Source organism: Anguilla rostrata, chromosome 3 (genome assembly GCF_018555375.3).
Source record: "Anguilla rostrata isolate EN2019 chromosome 3, ASM1855537v3, whole genome shotgun sequence".
Lineage (NCBI taxonomy): Eukaryota > Metazoa > Chordata > Actinopteri > Anguilliformes > Anguillidae > Anguilla > Anguilla rostrata.
Window position 1 is genome coordinate 24,836,544 of NC_057935.1, and position 16,517 is coordinate 24,853,060.

The window sequence follows — 16,517 nt, forward strand, 5'->3', positions numbered from 1 at the left end:
TTGGAACAATTAAACCTTACTGTGAAGTGTAAACAGAGATGTGATATTTTCCAGATTTATCAGGAAGTATTGATTTTTAAACCCTAAAAGTCTCCGTGGCTAAAAGTATTGGGGCTTCATTGTTATACATTCTCGACTGCTGTCAGCTGACAAGGTCAGCAAAAGTTTATCTTGACACGTCCTCTTATGAGGTACCCTAGTCTTACACCTGTTTTAGACATTTAGGTCTCACATGCCCTGTGTAAGGCCTTGAGTGGCGCAGATCTCCTGGGATCTGATTGGCTCAGGCCCCGCCTCACAGTTTTACCTTCATGTTTAAAGCTTGGGTGCCTGAACATTCCTCGATCCTCTTAACATTATTTAATGCATTCCTTATTATTATGTCCTTTTATATTTGTATTTGTCCACCCTTGGCACTACCTATGTTGTATGGCAGGAACGCTGCCAGGCTGAACCTTGGACATGCGAGTGCTAACATGCGGACATGATAATTGCAGAACTTCTGAGGGTTATGCGTTTATGTCTTAGCTTAGAAATATGCCTGTTAGTCATGAAATATTAAATGAGACTTTGGCCTGCACATTCAACTACATCTAATGAGAAAGACCCAGAGAAATCCATTTTTTCTTGTATGTGAAGTACTCATTCAGAGAAGATAAAGATATACTGCATACTTGCTTTTTCCCCCACATTTGTAAACAGGAAAATAATAAAATTCCTTCCAATTTATGTACAGTGAAATGGTAATTTTCTTTTTGATGCAGTCTTATTTGTAAACATAAGAACAGGAGGTTTAACTCAACATGTCTGTTCTGTAATGGACATATCACATCTGATTGGCAGTCCACTAAAGGAACACACTGCTGATGACAGCCCTAGTAACGGCTTCTATAAACACTCAGCATGTGGATAAACTGCATCCATTACCTCAGTATCATTCAGCAAGTTTCTGTGAATCTACCTGTAGCTATGCATGCGTGAGATAAAACACAGAATGGAACTGTAAATGAGGAATTGAGTATATCAACATTACTCTGTGTCTATCCTCAATATTCTGCAACAGCTGTTTAGCTAGCCAGCCGACACATGCCAGAAGTGTTGCAATGTGCATTTTTGGACACAGCTTCTGTCCCTTTAGCCTGATTGTGTCCACAGAGCCAACTCGACGCCTCAGTTTTATTCCGACAGCCGACCCCCTCCCCATACCTTCAGCCAGGGGTGGTTGAGTGCCTCGTACACGGTGATCCTCTCTGCGGGGTCCAGCATCAGCATGCGGCGCACCAGGTCCTTGGCGCTCTCCGAGATGTGGTTCCACTGCCGGGGGTTCATCTGAAGGGGCCACACACAAGGGAGACGCGCGTGCCGCGCTTTGAGAGGGGTGTAGAGCTTCCAGAATGCTGGGCTGCGCATGGGCGGGGTCACCCCATAGTGCGGGGAATGGTCCGTGCACTGTTCTGATCGTACTGTTCTCCAGCCTCTCAGCCAATCGAGACTGTTTTGATGGCTGCAGCTACTACTGATGCACATTTTGTGGTAGAACATGGACACTGCCAGTAACAAGAAGATGTTTCTAGAAAGACACAAACAGCTACAGGGCTACACCAACTGTAGCCAAAAAGGCAAACTATTTACATATACATATACTTTTTTGTTGTCAAATAAATTGAATTCATTTAGCTGAATATTTACTGAAACAATTAATGTTGGATTAATTGCACATGGGTGCAATGGCAGTGCCCCATTTAGGAATCAATCCTGCAACCGAGTTCCTTAACTATCCATCCCCACTGCCTTCTCAAGTTCTGAACATCAGGTCACAGCCTCTAACAACAGCAGATAGTGACCACAACAGAAACCTAAGAAATATACATACAAGATCCTATATATGACTGATGCAATGCACAAACAAATGTATAAAATGACTGCTTGCCTGACTATCCACCGTATAGACTGGGCAAGGTGTGAGTATTGCAAGAGCTCTAATGACCATTTGCCAGGAAGGAGAGGAGCGTTATGTAAATAAACTACTACCTTGTATTTCCCCTTAATGATAGCCTCGAAGAGACGCTCCTTGGTGCCGTAGAAGGGCAGGCAGCCGCTGAGCAAGATGAAGAGGATGACCCCGCAGCCCCACACATCCACTGGCTTTCCATACGGCTCCCTCTTCACCACCTCTGGGGCCATGAAGTGTGGGGTCCCCACCCGGCCTGAAGGAGAGTCAAGTTTGTGAATACGTATCACACCCTGCGAACAGGTACACAAACTACAGGACACCCACAGGCACGCGTGTGAACACCCAAGCGCGCATTCACACACACACTCCATGCTCGTGAGCAGGCAAACGACTTACAACACACAAGTGCACATGAACACATACACACATGCACACGCTCCAAAAATATGCTCGCAAAACCATATTTTCACTTAGGTTTTTGAAAAAGAAGAAGCACTCCCTTTTCATGCTGCACAAAGTTTTACTTGAGGAACACTGGCAACCATATTTATTCATAAATGACTAAATCCAGTCATGCATGTAGCCACTGAGAACATGAGAACAAAAATCTAAATACATGACTCAAATGAACCTCCAACAGATTATTTAGTTAATGTGAAGAAAAGGAACTAAGATCACCTCAATAACCTAATGTAAACTCATTATTATTATTGACATTGTCTACAACACATTTTAAAACCAGCATAACAGCACTATGCTCCATCATGCTTCAAACAGCATATGCTCTCTATGTGGAAAACACTTTCATATGTGTATTAATAAACATTTATTTTTATTGGACCTGGATTTAAATATATCATATATGCAGAGCTTTAATACAGCACTAAAGGGTTCCAAACACACACTGTTACGAGAGTCTGTCAGGATAATTTATTATCTGGACAGTTGACGTGAGATCCTGAAACTAATTTTCTCTCCAAGACAGACTTGGATAATGCACTGTTGATTCTGTCTATTCATCACTGAACAGTAAGGAGTCAAGTGAAGGGCACACAGGAAAGTTCCCATGATGCTTTGCATACCTCCTGCCACCAATCCGGACTCCCCCAGCTGTATGGCCACCCCAAAGCCTCCCAGCTTCACTGGAGCGGAGTTCTCCTTCGAGGCCAATAGCACACAGTGAGGCTGCGATAGACAGAGAGAAAGGGTATCAGGAAAAATGAGAGGGGTGAGGAGGAAGGAGAAAAGAGATGCAGTGAGAAAGATAGAGAAAACAGACATGAAATGGGAGAGAGAGAATGAGAGAGGGTTACAGGGATGAATAGAAAGAGTAGGAGATAGAGAGTGAGATAAAGAGGGTAAGAGAAGGCATTGACCATTAGGTATTCAGAGTACCCATATAATGACACTTCGGTTAATTAAGCACAACCATTACCATGAGAAAACATTGTACCAAACTATCACAGACATCTAAAGGAAAACATATGATATGTACACTTCAACCTATGTGTGAGACAACACAGCACCTTATCTTTGCTCTGGTAACCTTTTAAATCACAAAATGTGATGAGGTTTTATTCAGCAACTTTTTTCCACCTCACTCTTGGACTATACCTATGAACGCCGGCGTGACTGATCTGAGTCATATCAAGAGAAAAGTCGATGGGCGTTACTGGAACTCTCTGGATGGTTTCGGTTGGTTCAGCACTAGTCTATTTCCTTCCTCTTTTGAAAGCATTATAGGCTATTTCAGCTTTGAAGTGCTGCACATGGAGACCTGCTGTCTCAGGAAGGGTTTAGCACCTCTTTAGTCTCTAGTCAAGAGGTAAATCTGGAGTATGGTACCACATGGAACAGAAATAGGAGACAAAACAGCTCATCTCGGAACAAAATGCATACAGCAGTGTGCCTCGACACACAGGAAAAGATGCTTCTTGTCCTATAAAAGTCATTTATATTTTGAAACCGAAATAGTGGGGGAAGAGCTCTTTATGGAAAACAAACAAAGGGGTGAGTCATTTTACATTATGATTGATTGTAGAGCTACCAGTGAAACTTTTAACATCTCTTCTGGACAGCTATCCTATATACTATGCATACATGGATTAATTATGTTCTTAAATATGCAAAAGCTAATGCAAAGGAAAGATTAGTGCTTTTGTGAAATCTATAAGTCTATAACTTTTTACACATCAAATGTCTCAAGTACTCTGGTAATTTCCCCACTATTTGACATTTCAGCAAAGTCCAGTTGTTGGTCATGAGGATGTTTCTCGGAGACCTTTGGTTTGGCCCAGATGCAAGAACTGAATCATTTGGTTGAACGTCTTGTTCAAAATCTGGATCTGTAAAATATCTCCATGTGCAGGACTTATGATTTCACCATTTGAACGAAACTTCACACGCATCATGACAAACCTGTTCTCCACAAGCGTGCCTAATTCCTCCTACATATCTATCCATCCATCATCAGAAGGCTCCACCTGTGAATTGGATGACACTGCCCTGAGTATCCCTCTGGCATTCTGGTACTCCCTAATTTTTGTTTTTGGCCTGGGAGGGAACCTGCTTGCTCTCTGGGTGTTCTTCTTCATCCATGGCAAGAAAAACTCAGTACGGGTATTCTTGGTCAACATCGCCATTGCTGACCTTTTTCTGGTTATCTGCCTGCCCTTCCGAGTAGTGTACCACAGCCATCACAACACCTGGACCTTGGGACGCACTTTTTGCAAGGTGGTGGGCAATGTCTTCTACATGAACATGTACATCAGCATCACCCTGCTAGGTTTCATTGGCATTGACCGCTATATCAAAGTCCATAGGGCTGCTGGCAGTCGTTTTCGGCAAAAGAGCACATGGAGCACAGTAGCTTGTGTGATGGTCTGGGCCCTGTCCATCGCCACTACTGTTCCCATGGCAGCGGTCTCCGAGGGCAGTGAAGACCCGGACAAGTGCTTCCAGTACAAGAAGAAGCAGGGGGCTGAATGGAAGGCCTACTTAAACTATTCCTTGGTGGCCCTCTTCTGGCTGGTCTTCCTCACCCTGGTCATCTCCTATGGCAAGATTGCCTTCAAATTGCTGGGCAATAGCAGACAGAATCCAGATTTTCCCAATGCCCTCCAGTATAACAGGACAGCTAAGAAGTCATTTTTTGTACTGTTCCTCTTCACAGTCTGCTTTGTCCCCTACCACACCTTCCGCAGCATCTACATATACTCCCAGATCCATGAGACATCCTGCTCCTGGAACAGCCTGATGGACAGAACTAATGAAATAGTGCTCCTCTTCTCCACCTTCAACAGTTGCCTGGACCCAGTCATGTTCTTCCTGCTGTCCGGCTCGGTTCGCAGATCCACACTGCAGATCCTCAACAACTTTCTCCACTTACCGGTTAATCGGACCTCTGCGATCAGAGACTCCACCGAATCACACACAGACCCTCGATGTTCCCACAGATTTCTACCTCCAGGAACAGTGCAGGCTGGACTGCACCCTTGCACTGTGATGCTGGTGTCCAATCAAGCGTCCTAAAGGCCAGACTTGCTGAGGGTACTTCCTGTCCATAAGCAATTTTAACTCAACCATGATAATCACACTGATTCAATGGACATTTGAAAGAAATCACACTGATTCCATGGATACTTCAAAGAAATCACACAAATTCCGTGATACATAGAAGAAATCACATTGGGAGATACTTAGTGCTTTGTATCTGTGGAAGGTCCAACAAGTTCTTAACACGGATGTAATTATGCATATGAAGTATCCCCTCATTGAAAACTATAGGCAGCTGAACTGAAGGGAAGGGGAATGATGTTAATAGCCATAGGCTATAGCTTCACTTCTCCATTCAATTTGTAATTTGTGTATTTCACTTTGTTAGCTAGAATATGTTGTGAAAATGTATAATTATCTGTATAATAACCTTAATAAACCTTAATAAAATAGAATAAAACAATAAAATAGAAAAGCTTCTTTAAAGCTTCTTGTTGAAAGGGTATTCAAACATGGATATACTCACCATCCATGTACAAAGTATAATTTAAAAATAAAACATTCACCTATCATTGGGCAATCCACACAAATAAAAAACAAATGCAAGCTGGAAATATAATTTGCAGACAAATCAATCCAGTTCAGTTCAAATAAAATATTATTCCCCTTACATTACAAAAAAAGTACCAGACATTTTTCAAAGGGCAATAGTGGTCACAGTCACATAGGAACACAAAGGAAATTCACTTGAGAATCTCTGTTCTTTCATTGGACATGTGGAGGTCTGCAAACCCCATTGTAGTCCAGGCAAACATACCACTCATAGGCATGGAAAAAGCGAAGGGAAACGATTGCTGGCTCCCACAGACTATACCAATAACCTGAGGAGGCACCAACCTGCTCAAGCTATAGGTCAGATATACCCTGAGCGATACCCAATTGACCAGGGCAGACAGTGTGGTAATGTCACAGCATGTTATTGCATCTTACATTGTCAGTTGTTCCTTACACCCTGAGCAACTGCATCTGCTAAATCAAGGCACTACAGTTAAAAGGTTAACCAAGGGTGTGAAACTCCTTCAGTGTCTGCTGGCTTTTGGTGTGTTTCAGCATTAAATGTTGAATGCAGGACCTTGATTGGACAAAGAGTTTCCAAACCTTGTTCCAAGGTCTAAATTGGCTGCTGAGTGAAAGGAAGTCACAAAAACCTGAAGGTACTGCAGCTACAAAGTACCATGGTGAAGATGATTCAAAGCACATTGGTGTTACAGTCAGAGCCAATGGACATTCACGCATTATACACAGAATCAGGCATTGAGCAAACACAGCTTACACTCATACAGTCCATTTATATTTGACAATGTTTGACTGATGCTAACCAATTATACAATTATTATTATTATTATTATTATTACAAATACACTGATTTGATTAGAGTGTTTTTTAACAACTGGTTCTTTTGACTTGAGAAACTGGTTAAGACAAGGTTTTCAACTTGAGGAATTGGTTGCGGCAAGCTTGCACATGAAGCTACAGCGGGTTGGAGGAGTGCCAAATGAGAGGCAGTGAGGTGTTGGGGTGCCAGCCTGCTTTGAGATTCAAGAGGAAGAGATGCAGCCAGGCATGACAGAGCTATTGAAGAAATAATGAATCCCATTCATTTACAAATTAAGCAAAACAAAAACCCGAGCCACACGCTACTATCAATCAATGAGAATAGGAGATCTGCTTTCCCTTTTTTTCTCGTGCAATAAGCCAAGCGGTACATTTTGGTCCTTGGGCTGAGACATGAAATATGAACCCAAGACCTGTAAAATGGTGAATTTGTAAAGACTCACAGAGAAAGTGCACTGCGCAGAGACCACAATCTTAATCTCGTCTCTGCACCTTGCAAGGACACACATGGTCACACTTCAGAGGAACCAAGGATAGAAATAAATACTGCGATAAGCAAAGGTCATACAACGGTAAAACTGCATGTTAAAAAAGCAACAACAAAAAAAAAAGAAAAAAAAAAGCATGTTAGCTATTTGGTCCATACATCACGCCGTGGGTTGACCAATCCTTGGTCACCTTGAACTCCCTCTAAATAGCTGGCTGTGCTCAGCCTGTTGAACAGATGGATGAGATGGTCAGGGTTATCGTCACTACCATCATAATCATCACCACGCTCATTTTCACCATAATCACCACAGTTGAAATGGTCTTAGTGCTCAATCTCACGGTAATTCCTGTCAGCTTGCCGTGCTCTCACTCTTCTGAATCATCGCCTATAGCAATACACCCTTCCTCCAGAGAGTAAGAAAACAAAAGCCTATCAGAGGTTTGAAATTACATATTAGCATTTATCAGATGATCTTATCCATAGTGACTTATATGGATAAATCTTTATTTTATTTTTTTTTTTAACATGCAAACCATTTATATAGAAATTCAGGTGAAGTACCTTACTAAAGGGTACAATGGCAGTGCCCCAGCTGGGATTCAAACCTGAAATCTTAGAAGCCAATTGCCTAACAACTATACAGAATTAGCCAGAAACCTAGCGTGCAATACACCAGTTACCTGTTTTTGTACCAATGTCTTACTGCATTCCTCAACAAATGAATCAGATAATTTCAGCCATACATTATGGCCTTGTGGCCTGGCCACACCCAGGTTTGGAGCAATTAAACTCTCCTGTACCAAGTCAGTATGTGGAGGTATATAGAGTTTTATATTCATACCAATGGCAAGTGAGAATATTGAAATATTGCACTGTGTGCAAGTGACAGCCCTCCTGTTGGAGCTTCCTGTGAGGGACCGACAATAAGGACGGGTCATTCCCTGCAGTGGACCTCTCTGAACACTAGAGGCCACCGAACATTAGAATTCTGTGATCAGGGCTGTACCAGTGCCACCAGTCATTTTCAGGAACCCCGTTCTATTTCTACCAGGAAATCATAATCTACATTACAGCTGATGATGGCAAGGGAGTATATTAATATTTACGTTACAGTAGATAATGGCCACTTAGAGAGCCCACAGAGAGAGGGGGGGGTTGGGGGGTCATGTGTGCAATAGTGTGTGTTTACGAGTGGGTGAGAAAGGACACCGATAATAGTCTAAACTACATAAATAACACAAGTGAATGGGGATGTCCACATTTGAGTGTATAATGTAGTAATGAAAAATTACATAATATTACAAATGATAAAAATATGCTCCTTATATACCTATGTGAGTCAACAAAATAAATGCAGACTTAAGTTAGTTATTAACTGTCAATGGATTTATTTCAATAATTCCACTTGGTTGGTCTGTAGGGCACTGACACGTACAGAAAGGTTTCAAACATAAACATTTAGCACAGGCCACAGAGCAGTTAAGTGCCTGTCCCCTCACAAAAGTTGGTGGGCGGGGGGGCAAAAACATTCCCAGAGCCAGAGTCAATGGTCTTGTTAATGTTGCACACAAGCATGAAACACTGCCCTGTGGTACACAGATAAAAATATGAAGACGTGGGCACTGTCAGACCAAAGGGTAATTACATTGCCAAATAATGTCATCAAATAAGCTATCCAATTAAGGCATCTAGTTCTGAGCTACTATCGACTGCAACGTTAGCTGCAGCTTTAATTTCCAAAACTTATGAATAATAAGCTTTAATCACCAATTAAGCATGCTATAGCCTATAGTGACTGTTATGCTGGTGCTAGACAGTTGACAACTCAATTGTCTTCAACAGCAGTCATAGTAATGTGCATAATTGCAGCAGAAATGGTTCAGATGTCTAAGGGTTCCTCATTAAATATAGCTTTAACTTAGCCTTGTTTCACCATTACACACAGGTTGGCTCTGCTCCTTGGCAGTTTGAGGATACAGGCAGAGGGAATTAAGGAGCCTTCAGGCTAATATAAGTTGGATTCTGTTTGATTGACAGGCCACTTTACTTTCTGCAGATGAACTAACTAGCAAATAAATAGAGAGAGAGACATACATTGGACAAAGTACTGCCTACCGGGAGTCTAAATATCAAGCCATTCAAAATATCACACATAAAGGTTATCTGATAGAAAAAGTCCCCCATACGTAGAATCACATAAATTCCAACTCACTGTAAAAAAACAGTGTAGCTCATTTTTAGAATATTACTAATAGATGGTAAATAATAATAAAATGATAATAATAATAATCAAATCAAAAAAAAAAAAATTTGTAAAATGTGGTTGGCCCCTCCACCTCTCTTTTTAAACAGCACCCCCCCCACCCCCCCAATTTCATAAAAGTTATACACAAATGGTATGTTACATACTTAAAAAGGAATCAGTAAAAATATTGGGTTATATGTACTGACAGCTCCTACGGGCTTTTGCGTGCGTACTTCACTTACAAAACCAGCCCAGAACTAGACTTCATCAAAGATTGTGACAAATGTACAGCCCATCAAAAAACCGTGACAGCAAATCAATACATCAAGTGGTACAGTATTAGCAGAAATTAATGCAATCTGCTGTACAGCAGGCTTCTCGACAAACTGAAGTTCATTATAAAGAGTGACAGTTCTTTGCTGTTGGATGAACCATGGCCAATGCGACTGTGAACAGCACTGCTGCCTGTTGTCTAATTTCCTGAAGTTAGTCCATCAGATAGTCATTCATCAGTTAAGCATTGCAGCCACACAAACATGGCTTTTAGGCTCACTTTCAGAGCCTGGCTGGCAGAGAGTGCAGCACTGTCATATGGTCAAAACAGAGCATGGACAGTCCTGCTATTCTGTGCTTCTTTCTCTCCATTTCAATTATTTCTCTCTTTCTCTTTTGAACTTAAAAGTAAAGTGTTTTTCTCTCTGTCAAATTTTCAGATTTTCAAGTATGCTTTATTTGTTCAACAGAACAAGAGAACATGTTCTTTTAATTCATTAAAAACAAATGACATACACATGTCACAAACACGCAACACATCCATTTCAAAATTAACAAAGGAACACAGAGCGGACATAAATGCATAAGCAAATGCAAATCATTGCTGAGACCCACACCCTCTCTGAAATGGACAGCAGGCAGAGAAGCGCTAGACTACCTCCTCTTCACCCAGAAGGAGAGTCTTATTTCATCTGGTTCTTAAAGGTCTCGCGACTGATGAATTTGTGCAGAGAATCTAGGGAAGCATTTGTCTGTGGTGAAGGGGTACTAGGGGCAGATTGTGAGAAAGTGGCCGTCTGTCTTCTGCTAGGCCATAGTGAGCACGCAGCCTGTTGGTGCGCTACAGATCTAGCCAGGGTCTTTCTGCGGCAACCTGTTTCGATGACAAGGCTGTGGTCACTGAATCTCGACACAGTTAATGTGTGCCTGTCTCTGTTGCAACCAGTTCTTCCTCCCTCTTTTGGCTTTGTTTCCTGTTGCTCTTGATCTTTCTCTGTCTATCTGTCTCTGTTTCTGTTTCGGTTTCTGTCCATCTTGATCTCTGAAACATACACTCACCGGCCACTTCATTAGGTACACCTTTTCAACTGCAAACTGCACCCATTAACGCAAATATCTAATCAGCCAATCACGTGGCAGCAACTCAATGCATTTAGGCATGTAGACATGGTAAAGCCAATCTGCTGAAGTCCAAACCAAGCATCAGCATGGGGAAGAAAGGTTATTTAAGTGACTTTGAAGGTGGCATGGTTGTTGGTGCCAGATGGGCTGGTTTGAGTATTTCAGAAACTGCTGATCTACTGGGATTTTCACGGACAACCATCTCTAGGGTTTACAGAGAATGGTCCGAAAAAGAGAAAATATCCAGTGAGCGGCAGTTCTCTGGTCAAAAATGCCTTGTTGATGGCAGAGGTCAGAGGAGAATGGCCAGACTGGTTCAAGCTGATAGAAAAGCAACAGTAACTCAAATAACCACTCATTACAACCAAGGTATGCAGAAGAGCATCTCTGAACGCACACCACGTCAAACCTTGAAGCAGATGGGCTACAGCAGCAGAAGACCACACCGGGTGCCACTCCTGTCACCTAATGAAGTGGCTGGTGAGAGGACATTTGTTTTTACAGTTTACAGTTGAGTTAACAGTTGTTTTATTGGCAGGAACTACATTTGTTGATTTTGGCAAAGCATACGGAAATCAATTTAAATATTATAGATGAATAACTAAAGATGCATCACAAAATAGTTGTGATAATAATAATAATAATAATAATAATAAACTCTCTTGCTCCCTTTTAGTTTCTCTCCCTTTCGCAGAAGCCACAAGGGGGCTAGCCAGGACAATGGACCTGCTGCAAAAAGAAAGTTAGGCAACCAGTCTGGAAAGGGCAATGAGAGCCATTCGAAAGAGACAGAGGACTGTGGGATAGAGGTGGTCTGGAACATGGCCATAATGACTCAGCTCAACATGATGATGGCCTTTCAGAGCTGCTAATAATGCAGGGGCTGCGCAGGCGGTCGCTCACTGATGGCTTTTAGCGGTCCACGGGTTTTCCATTCATAGCCCTTTCCGAACCTCTTTATCAGCGGCACCTGTACGCAAAAAATACACTATCTGCCAGACAAGCTCAATTTTGGGCCACTTTCAGTTTGGAACAAAAAATAAAACGCGGATGATTAGCAGACACAAATGCGTCAAGCAAGCCACGTGCCGTGCTGTTATTCTATAGCCACCATACTATTTCCCGAGTAGAAATGCCAACAAATAAAATTTGCTACAGGATGATAACATGACACGCATTATCGGGGTTGTTGAGTGGAATGACAGACTAGATTTCTGTTGTGATTCAGACAGGAGTTTAAAGTGGCTCAGCTTCCAATAATAAATAAATAAAAATATTCACCAATGTGTTCCAGAAGACTTCAGGGCCTTTCAGTGTGGATGAAAACAGCATTTTGCTTTAGCCATTTGCTGGCCCAATTGCCACTGGAAATATGACCACTTTTCCCAATTGTTCTGCCCCATTAAGTGGGCAGCCAGAGATCAGACCAATCGCTGCGGAACTGGGGGGCGGGGGAATGTTCCTTCCTCCACTCCCCGTCACCCCAGCAAGAAAGGGGGGCTTCTGATGGCATGACAGGGGCATTATGGGTCTTTCACAGGGAAACACAAGTGTAAAAAAAAGCCGCTCAACTTTCCGCAAAGACATGCTCAAAGAAAAGACCCAAGAGAAGGAGATTGGCCTTTACGGTCACACAGAAAGCTATATCCGCAGAGCACATTTAGCCAATAGCTATTCTATGACTGTGATCAATCATAAACACATGAATTGAGTTCAATATTACCTATATTGATTAAACTTCCAATAGATATCATTAAACAAATATGCATTTCACTGCGATAATCTTCTATTGGCAGACAGTTTGCCATTTTTTTCCACAGATATTTCATGCTTTTCCATTTGGCAAGTGGTTGGTTACATCCAGGTATCTGAAAGTACCACTGAAACTTAAAATAGTCTCACGATGCTCTATGCACAGCTCATGTGCTTTGGTGCTGTTCTGCCCATTGAAAACAATGGGTAGTAACGGGGGAAGTCACAAATATGTATATGTGAATTCTGTGTGTAGGCCCCATTTCAAATGACATGAACTGAATTTCCAGTTGGCAGTTGTGCCTGCGGAAAAAGTTAAAATATTTTCAGTTTTGTGGCATCACTTGCACTTTGCCATCGGTGCCGACCAAATTCTACATCCTGCTGTATGTTTTGCAATCGTTTCTATTTGAAAATAAAGATTTGTCATTAAACCACATCATGTGAATGACACATTTCTGCCTGAGCTCTGGTATCAGAATCCATATTTTATTACAACAAAGGATTTTTCCGGAAGGAAAATACATCCACAGCTGTACTCAGCTCCCAAGGGCAAGCGCTTGAATCATCCCTGTGATGTGGAACAGGGACGTGGGACGGCTTTTGCTTTGCTTATGAGGACACATACACCAACACCACACTCTTCAAGCCTTGCTTCAGAAAGGTATAATCCCTGTACTTCAAGAACTATGGCCCCATTTGTTTTTTCTTGAGTCCCTGTGGGTACATTTTCCTGTCCGAGGGCACTTATTTGCATTTTCAGATCTGCCAACCCGCTGCACATAACGCTTCTTATTTAGCCTCCATTAGGGCTCTGCAGCAGTGGAAAAGCACATGCTTATTTGAAACATAAATATCCAATAACACAGTAAAACATCTGAGTACCTATGATGCAGGGCACAAGTCATCAGCATCTCATGTTTAGATATGATCAGTGTCACAACTCCTCTCCTTTGGTGGCCTGTTTCAACTAATATTTAGTCCTGTCTACAGCAGCGGTTCAAGAGAATTAGCAAACTTTAATGATAAACACTGTGTAGACTCAACACTTTGTAAAATGTAGTCTGTAATATTTTTGTCTGGTGTGACTATTGGAAAGAGTATTTTATACAGTAATCCATTTTCCATGTCACCCACCCCATTCCCTCCCATAATCCACAAAGATGCACTGATGCACTGTTTGGGAACCTTTTGCTTCTACAACAGCAACTACATTACCTCTCAGTGCTCCTCACTGTGCTGGACATGGCATGGTCCACCACTTGCTGCTCACTTACAGCACTGTGCAAAAGTCATAGGCACCCTAGATTTTTAAATATAATATATAGTATATATTTGGTCTTAGATGTTTATTTTTTGTTTTCTGCATTTGTGTGTCAGTAGAAAAGAGCAAATTTGAGATTTCCAAACATGAATTTTCCAAAAAATGATATTTTACAGATACATTTTTGTATTTTGTTAAATAAAGTAATATTTCAAGTAATAGACTACTTTCCAGATAAAAACTTGATCAAGGGTCTCTGGGATTACCTGGAGAGCCAGAAACAAGCAAAACAGCCAAAATCTGCAGAAGAACTGTGGCAAGTTCTCCAAAATGCTTGGAACAACCTACCAGCCGATTTTCTTATAAAACTGCAGGACAGTGTACCTAAGAGAATTGATGTAGTTTTAAAGGCGAAGGGTGGTCACACCAAACATTGATTTTATTTAGTTTTTAACTATTTACTGCTCTTTATATTATTATTATTTTTTGATATTTATAACCTTTCATTTCATTATTTTTGAAAGCATCTTATCTGTACAGCATTTTTTTTACAGGTGCCTAAGACTTTTGCACAGTACTGTATATGAAAATGCAGTATACTGCAATACAATACTGCAAAAATGTTGACATTTTGAAAAATAAAGATGAATATACTCAACAGCAATGCATTTTAAACATAAATAGGCTACTCCGATATCTTAAAATGGCAGTAATTCAAATAATAGTTTATATATTGTGAAGCATTGAAACATCTTATTCTGATCTTGTAAATATATCTAATTTCTATATGTTGCCATATACTCCATCTCTGTAAGGGAAGACTCTGAAGTCTGGCACCCATCCACTGTCCTCAGAATCTCTTGGTGACATCATTTTTTGTTAGCTGTTCAAATGGAAAGCATGACATTTTCCTCTAAATCGGACGTGATAGTGAGCATGGTTTTTGATAGAGTTGCAAATGTAAAGGCAGTTCCTGGGTGAGTTTGCTGTGTCACCGTCATCTGATGACTGTTGGAGAAGGGAAAGTGGTATTGCTATTGTCAGGTAAACATCACAATTTAATTAATCTTCATTCACTGCCACATAGCAGTCCTGTAGTTCTATCGCCACTTAATTCTACCCAGAAGTTATCCCTGTTACTATCCATTCTGTATCACTTCTACATCACATAAGCAAAAAAAAGCAATAAAACGAGATCCTTTTCGACACATCAGTAAGACAGACATGATTACTTTGCAGAGATTTCAGAGCTATTTAATTTAAAATATAGGATTTTAAATAAATATTTCACATTTGTAAACATTGGTTCTTCTACTCTTAATCATCTTACTCTTATTCTCTGATTCATTTTTAATGCATAAGAGAAGATATTCAAAACCATTCCACAGACCAACATAAAAAAAATCTAATTGTGAATCAATCAGAAGAAGAAGCCGGCACCACACCAGCAAGGGCTTAAATTTCACACTGCAGTTAGAACTGCTGCTGATGAGAGCAGGCCTGCCTGCAGCTTCTGCATTACTGACCTGGCTGAAGATCTGCAGATGGGCTCGTGAGCATTGTCCCTTGTAAATCCCGCCTTCTCATTTTCCAGCAGCAACACAGTGAATGTCGTTATGGGAAGATTTTCCAGGGGGTATGCTCTGTTTCAGGACATTTGTTTGTAGCCTCATCCAGGCTAAGTTCAGCAACCAACCAGCAGCACAATTTTGAAGGAACATTTTGCCACACAGTTCTATTCTCAGGTTATTTTTGTTCAGTGTGGTAACATTTTTTTAAATTTTTTTTTATTTTTAAAAACCTTATCTTTTTAAAAATGTCATGCTTTCAATTTGACATTGCAATAGAATTTCCATCAAGCATTTCATAGATGTCTTAAGACAATGATTTTGTGATTACATATAGGGCCTTGAGGCAAGGGAAATATGGCTGGGGACAAGATCAAGGTCAGGAAACTGAAATCTGAGGATTCTTTGCTGATGTGCTGTTTTAATAATTATTTGCATTCACAAATGACCCAGAAATGTTTTAAATGTTTGTTGATTCTTGCAAAAGAAAATGTAGAAAAGCCAGTACCAAGATTGACTTGCTTTCTCCCCCTTGGCTAAATGCCAGATTTTCAGTGGGCGCGGTTAACTGGTACAATGAACGTCACTAAAATACCACAACCGGTGTACTTGTAAATGATGCTCTTGCCACTTTTGTGTGGGCAAGATAAGCTGGAAATGCCTGAACATTGTGCCTTTTCTGGATGAAGAAAAACCAGTACCTTTTTTTCTTTTCCAAAAAATGAAGAAACCCACAAGACATGGGTTTCATTTCTGGAGGCCCACAGGCACTACAATATTGCAATAACCCCAACGGCTAATGTTTGTAGTGTCCATTTTCGTGAGGATGACTTCACTGATTATCTAGAAAGAGAAAAAAAAACCCAACGTGGGCTTGCTAAAATTCAAGTGCTGGTGCACGGTGCAGCGCTTTCCCTTCCTCCCAACTGTCGCTGCTAGAGACACTCCCAGTGGTCACA

The 16,517-nt window shown here is 41.2% G+C and overlaps 2 protein-coding genes across 19 annotated transcripts in view; one reads left to right on the forward strand and one right to left on the reverse strand.

Annotated features, from left to right (window-relative positions):
• The window catches only part of LOC135250545 (peripheral plasma membrane protein CASK), a 159,194-nt gene that overhangs the window by 43,531 nt on the left and 99,146 nt on the right, over positions 1-16,517 (reverse strand). For 10 of the 18 annotated variants that reach the window (XM_064326945.1, XM_064326948.1, XM_064326941.1 and 7 more), the window contains exons 6-8: positions 3,037-3,139; positions 2,032-2,207; positions 1,207-1,329 (exon numbers count right to left, since the gene is read on the reverse strand). In XM_064326945.1, coding sequence (XP_064183015.1) covers positions 1,207-1,329; positions 2,032-2,207; positions 3,037-3,139 — 402 coding nt within the window. Of the gene's footprint in view, positions 1-1,206; positions 1,330-2,028; positions 2,208-3,036; positions 3,140-16,517 lie in introns of all 18 variants that reach the window. The other 8 variants (XM_064326932.1, XM_064326938.1, XM_064326935.1 and 5 more) reach the window with 1 other exon arrangement.
• On the forward strand, positions 3,714-6,135 carry LOC135250552 (probable G-protein coupled receptor 34). Its single transcript, XM_064326967.1, has 2 exons — positions 3,714-3,964; positions 4,196-6,135. Exon 2 carries the CDS (start codon positions 4,328-4,330, stop codon positions 5,483-5,485), a length of 1,158 nt encoding a protein of 385 aa, XP_064183037.1. The 5' UTR covers positions 3,714-3,964; positions 4,196-4,327; the 3' UTR covers positions 5,486-6,135.

Coding starts and splice junctions, on each gene's coding strand:
- LOC135250552 (XM_064326967.1), top strand. CDS start 4,328: ATGATTTCACCATTTGAACGAAACTTCACACGCATCATGACAAACCTG.